The sequence below is a fragment of the Peromyscus californicus genome, unplaced genomic scaffold (genome assembly GCF_007827085.1).
Source record: "Peromyscus californicus insignis strain IS unplaced genomic scaffold, ASM782708v3 Scaffold_16__1_contigs__length_79575227, whole genome shotgun sequence".
In the NCBI taxonomy this organism is placed as follows: domain Eukaryota; kingdom Metazoa; phylum Chordata; class Mammalia; order Rodentia; family Cricetidae; genus Peromyscus; species Peromyscus californicus.
This window is the reverse complement of record NW_026294458.1, coordinates 47,352,267-47,358,202: the sequence shown is the minus strand read 5'-3', so window position 1 is coordinate 47,358,202 and position 5,936 is coordinate 47,352,267. Positions and strand designations below refer to the sequence as shown.

At 40.7% G+C, this 5,936-nt stretch overlaps 1 protein-coding gene across 1 annotated transcript; it reads left to right on the top strand.

The window, feature by feature from the left end:
- Positions 1-2,056: 2,056 nt before the first annotated feature.
- On the top strand, positions 2,057-4,152 carry LOC128111564 (pre-mRNA-splicing factor RBM22). The gene has a single exon (XM_052739815.1). It carries the CDS (start codon positions 2,135-2,137, stop codon positions 3,395-3,397), a length of 1,263 nt encoding a protein of 420 aa, XP_052595775.1. The 5' UTR covers positions 2,057-2,134; the 3' UTR covers positions 3,398-4,152.
- The last annotated feature ends 1,784 nt before the right edge of the window (positions 4,153-5,936 follow it).

Below are 5,936 nucleotides of genomic sequence, written 5' to 3'. Positions count from 1 at the left end.
CACCGCTTTGCTTTCACATCAATTGCAAATAACTTTCATCTGAAACTGAAGATTGCTATAGTTTCACAACCATTCAAAACTGGTCCAAATGGCTTACGTGGTTGCCACCGACTAGGTTAAAAAGTTAATATTCCCATTGAAATGTTATGTGCTAATCATCTGAAATGGTATATGGTAATTACAAACATTGTTCCATCATGCCAACTTCCATAATTGTGCATCAAACCTTCTCTAAATTCTATAAACAGTGGCACAATAGAGACAGCGTGTGTCTATGTAATTAGTGATTTACAATTTACTACAAATTAGGTAGAAGTTATTTTGCCATTATTCTTTGTTTCTAAATGTTTTATTTACAAAATTAGCTGACTGCTATCATTTTGGACACACAAAAGCTAGTCTGGGATAGGATATTGCTATGAAATCAGAGCTGCTACATTTGTGAAGTCACATCATACTTTTTTTTAAATTTCAGCATGAGATATTTTTATATTATCATATATACCATTCTAAATTTTCTTATATACGGTCAAAACAATAATTTACTTCTTTTAAAGCTTTTCTCTCCTTCAAAAAAAAAGTAGTTTAAACACTAATTTTAATGAGGAGACAGAAACACACATTCTCTATCCAGTTGCCTCCTTTGTACAAAGAGTAAGACAGGAGAGGTGGTCCCGTGGGATGACACAAAGGCACATCCTAGAGGAGCACGGAGCAGATCTAGACATTGTCATCAGGAGGAAGACACACTGCATCCTAAGAAGGAAAGTAAGAGCATAGGAAAAACAGCAAAGACACTTAAAAAGGAGCATGCCACCTAATCTCCCCAGAGCAAGTGAGCTCCTGAGAAAGGCACACAGATTTCAGCAGTGTGAAGGGAAGGACGCAAGGGTAGAGAAGTGAATATGATGAATATCCTCTAGGGACACTGAAATCTTAGAACTAAAATGTCTTCGCATTTTTATGATCATTTCATTAATACCATTTTCCTTGGATTCTGCTCACCAGTGGAGCCATAGTTGATGAGGAGCTGCTCTTCATAAATACATTGTGTATGAATGTTTGGGAAAAGGAGTAAGTTTTTATTAGTCACAGGGAGAAAGGCCAGAGCCATGTTACACAGGATAGAGTTCTAGTATGGGCAGTGCTGTAGCCATCTTGATGCTTGCTAGCAATTCACTCCCAGGCTTCATTCTAAATCATCTGTTATGATTTAACCTGAGATGTTCCCTAAAGACTTAAAACCTAAGCTGGTGGGCCTCCGTGCAATCATTGGATTCTGAAGGCTAAGGCTTAAGCAGAGCATTAGTCCTTAAACAAACTCATAATACTTCGAGATTATTGTGAGAGGGGCTGAGAGAGAGGAAGTAGCAGGTGACCAGGAAGAGAAGCCTCCTCAGCTCTCTCTCTGCCTCCAAGGCTCCCTCGCTTCCTTCACGATGATGCTCAGGCTCGTGACAAGTCCAACAGTAATGGAGTTGAGAATTGTGTACTGAAATTTCCAAACTGAAAGCCAAAGTTTTTCCTTTCTTAACAAAAGAGATCTACCTTTTAAAAAGATTTTCAGATGATCCTTATGTATTTTAAAGTTTAAGAAACACTGGGCTAGATTTTATGTTCCCACGACTTTTGAAAGGACAATTTATGAGTTCATTGAACGTTACATTGCACGATTTGTTGACGTGGACCTCTAGTAAGGGTTATAACAACAAGAAAAAGTGAAGAACCCTAGAAAATGACATTTGATTGCACAAATAATCCTTTTGATTAGAAAAGGAATGTGGTTTTTAATAAAACAATGAACAAGCAGTTTTCGGGGACCCAATGTATTTAAAATAACAGTAATAATAATAATATCTAATGAGAGTTTTCTACATACTATACACTGTCCTCGGTTCTTTATATGAATTAATTTACTTACCATTTATTAATTATTTAGCTTCATTAAGTCCATGCAATGAAAAGAATGCTACTTTAATTGAACAGATTCAAGCATCAGGACGCAAAAAAAGTTGAATAAATGGACCAAATCAAATTACAAGATGAGGCGCGGCGCCCGCCCGCCCGGAGCCTGCCGGGATTGTGGCGGTCGGTCTCCCGAATCCGAAGCCGGCGCTGCCTCGGGACTCCCGATATGGCGACCTCTCTGGGTTCCAACACCTACAACAGGCAGAACTGGGAGGACGCGGACTTCCCTATACTGTGTCAGACGTGTCTTGGAGAAAACCCTTATATACGAATGACCAAAGAAAAGTATGGCAAAGAATGCAAAATCTGTGCCAGACCATTCACAGTGTTTCGCTGGTGCCCTGGGGTCCGCATGCGCTTCAAGAAGACTGAAGTGTGCCAAACCTGCAGTAAATTGAAGAATGTTTGTCAGACCTGCCTGTTAGACCTAGAGTATGGCCTACCCATCCAAGTTCGCGATGCAGGATTGTCATTTAAAGATGACATGCCCAAATCAGATGTCAACAAAGAATATTACACACAAAATATGGAAAGAGAAATTTCTAACTCTGATGGAACACGACCAGTTGGCATGCTGGGAAAAGCTACATCCACCAGTGACATGCTGCTCAAATTGGCCCGGACCACACCGTACTACAAACGGAATCGGCCCCACATTTGTTCCTTCTGGGTGAAAGGAGAGTGTAAGAGAGGAGAGGAGTGTCCCTACAGACATGAGAAGCCTACCGATCCAGATGACCCCCTTGCCGATCAGAATATAAAAGACCGGTACTATGGAATTAATGACCCTGTAGCCGATAAGCTTCTAAAGCGAGCTTCAACCATGCCTCGTCTAGACCCACCAGAGGATAAGACCATTACCACACTATATGTGGGTGGTCTGGGAGACACCATTACTGAAACAGATCTCAGAAACCACTTCTACCAGTTCGGGGAGATCCGCACAATCACGGTTGTGCAGAGGCAGCAGTGTGCCTTCATCCAGTTTGCCACCAGGCAGGCTGCTGAGGTGGCTGCAGAGAAGTCCTTTAACAAGCTGATCGTGAATGGCCGCAGACTCAATGTCAAGTGGGGAAGATCCCAAGCAGCCAGAGGGAAAGAAAAGGAGAAGGACGGAACCACAGACTCTGGGATCAAGCTAGAGCCTGTACCAGGACTCCCTGGAGCTCTACCTCCTCCTCCTGCGGCAGAAGAGGAGGCATCTGCCAACTACTTCAACCTGCCCCCAAGTGGCCCTCCAGCAGTGGTGAACATTGCCCTGCCCCCACCCCCTGGGATCGCCCCACCCCCACCCCCAGGTTTTGGACCACATATGTTCCACCCAATGGGACCGCCTCCACCTTTCATGAGGGCTCCAGGACCAATCCACTACCCCTCTCAGGACCCTCAGAGAATGGGAGCTCATGCTGGAAAACACAGCAGCCCCTAGCACAGCATCACCACTCGGGCTCTGAGGAAGAAAGGGCGCTCTAAAATCCCAGTAAATGAATCCTGGGATAAGTATAATTTTCCTTGCTTTGTAGTTTCCATGGTAGCTGAATGTGTTCAGATGTGGGCAGCCAGAGAACACAGCTATGCTTCCCCACATGTATCAGAGGATCAGTGGGCCCAAAACAAGCTGCCATGAACACAGCTGCTTACTACTCTAGCAGTACTAAGACAGCCTTATGTGTGTTCGTTCCTTTTCCACTTAGTGGGGAACGTACACATGGGTGAATCAGAATAACTAATGGAGTTACTATCCCAATATGTTCATTTTGTATCTTTTTGGGCGGGAGGCAAAAATTGACCTGCGATTTGGAAAAAAAAAACTTTTGACCATTTTTATGTCTATTTGGTATTTTCTTTTATATCATCTAAAAAAATTTAGTACTAATCATTGTAGTGTCGTAAATGTGATTTAACCAATTTGAAGTCACACCCTCAGAGACAAGCAGAGACCAGAACCCAGCACAGCCGATATTTTCTTTGCTTTTAAAACTTCATGTTACTAAAGGAGTCAACTGATAATTTGACTTCTCCACACTGTCAGAAAAAGACAAAAGTAAAAACTTGCTTTTTATTCCTATTGGGTGGAAACCCAAATTTTATGGCGCTGCATATCATTGATGAAACCTGGTACCTGAGATGAGATGGTTTGAAAGAACTTCCTGTGAAACACTTTAATAAACTGAAAGGAAGAGCCTTGGCGTGTGTTTGCCTGGAGACTGTCCGCCTGCAGCCGGAACTTGGATCCTCAGCGTTCACCCGTGTGTCTTCAGCGGCTCACCATTCGCTGCCTCTGGGCAGGAGACTGTTCAGTCTTAGGATGTTTGGATTTAACTCAATTGTAGATGGTAAGGGAAATTTGATGTTGTATTGTATTTTTTGTTTTTAAATAATTAAAACGGGTCAATTTTCCAAAAAAAAAAAAAAAACAAAAACAAAAAAAAAATTACAAGATGAATGCTGAAGACTATTTTAAAATCCAGATTTACAAAGGAGCTGAGGTAATTGTAGTATTTTACAGTCCCTTGGCTAAAATGACTCTTGTTCTAAATCTAATAAATAAATAAATCAAGTTAGTCACTTGTGTGCAGACTAGTCACATCTCCAGGTACTAAGACGATCTAAAATAAGAATCATAAAGGATTACTTATGAAGAATTAAAGGGAAAAAATCCTGGAAAACAGAAAAGTGGATTCTTCTCCAGTAGAATTGTCTTCCACAGTCTCATTCCTACAGCAAGTAGCATTTTATGTTAATTAGGTCATGAGCTAGCCTATATAAATCTCAATATTGCACTTGCTTCACCTATTCCAAATATACTCAGGAGAGACCCCAGACTACAACATTAGCCACCGCAGAGTATACAAGCTGAGAAGTCTTGAGTGTATAAGAGAGCCAACCCAATCCACAGACTGTAAGCTCAAGTGTAGCCAGCAAAGTATCCTGATACAATAAGAAGACAGCTTCTAGAAGCAAGAAAGCTCCAAGGAACATCTGGCCCTTCACTGGCCCTGCTCCAGCAACAGCCTATATTGAAACACAGGCCACTAGTTTCAACTTGCCTTCCCCCACCTCCACCTGGCAGACTCCAATTTTAGATAACCCAGAAACAAGCTGCTCCTACACTTCATCTTTTTTTTGGCTCCTTGTGCTTTTTCTTTCATGAATGAGCCAACAAGAGTAGTATGTACACTAGGAATAGCCCCAAATAAAATAGGGAAAGGTATCCAAAACAACAGATGCACAGAGTATAACACAGGAAAACAAGAAAGATGAAATTAAAGGCAACATGACATCTACAAGATATCTTGCTCAATTACTAAATCCAAAGTCTACTTCTGAAAATAAGCAATGATTTCAGAGAAAGCAAACAAGCAGATGAATGAACTAAAACACACACACACACACACACACACACACACACACACAAACCTGGGACATAGAGAAGAAAGCACAAATGCAGAGGAGAAACTCAGGAACAAGATTAAGAAATTCAGAAAAAGAAAAGTGATTATGATTTTTAAAAATTCAAAGAAAAATGTTAGGATTCAAAGCCCAGCTAATCAAATAAAAACACATTGGAAAGTATCTCCAGTAGACAGACAGGTAGAAACAAAATACTGGAGATTGAAGTCAAGATTGAGGAAAGACTACATTTAGAAATCAATAAAGAAAAAAATTAACAAGAAAGACTCCAATTCTAAGAACCATGAGGCAATATTGTAAGTATAAACCTTGAGATTCTATGGTGTAGAAGATGGAACTGAGATTTATTTTTTTTAGTCATAGAAAATCTATTTAATGAAATTACAGCAGAAAATTTCCCAAGTCTAGGGAAATATATGGACATCCAAGTCCAAGAGGTATTGAGAATCGCAAATAGACATCTCCAGAGAAAAACTTCTCCATGAAGTATCACACTCACTATGCCAAAACCGCAAAACAAAGAAATGATATTAAAAACTCAGAGAGAAAGATAG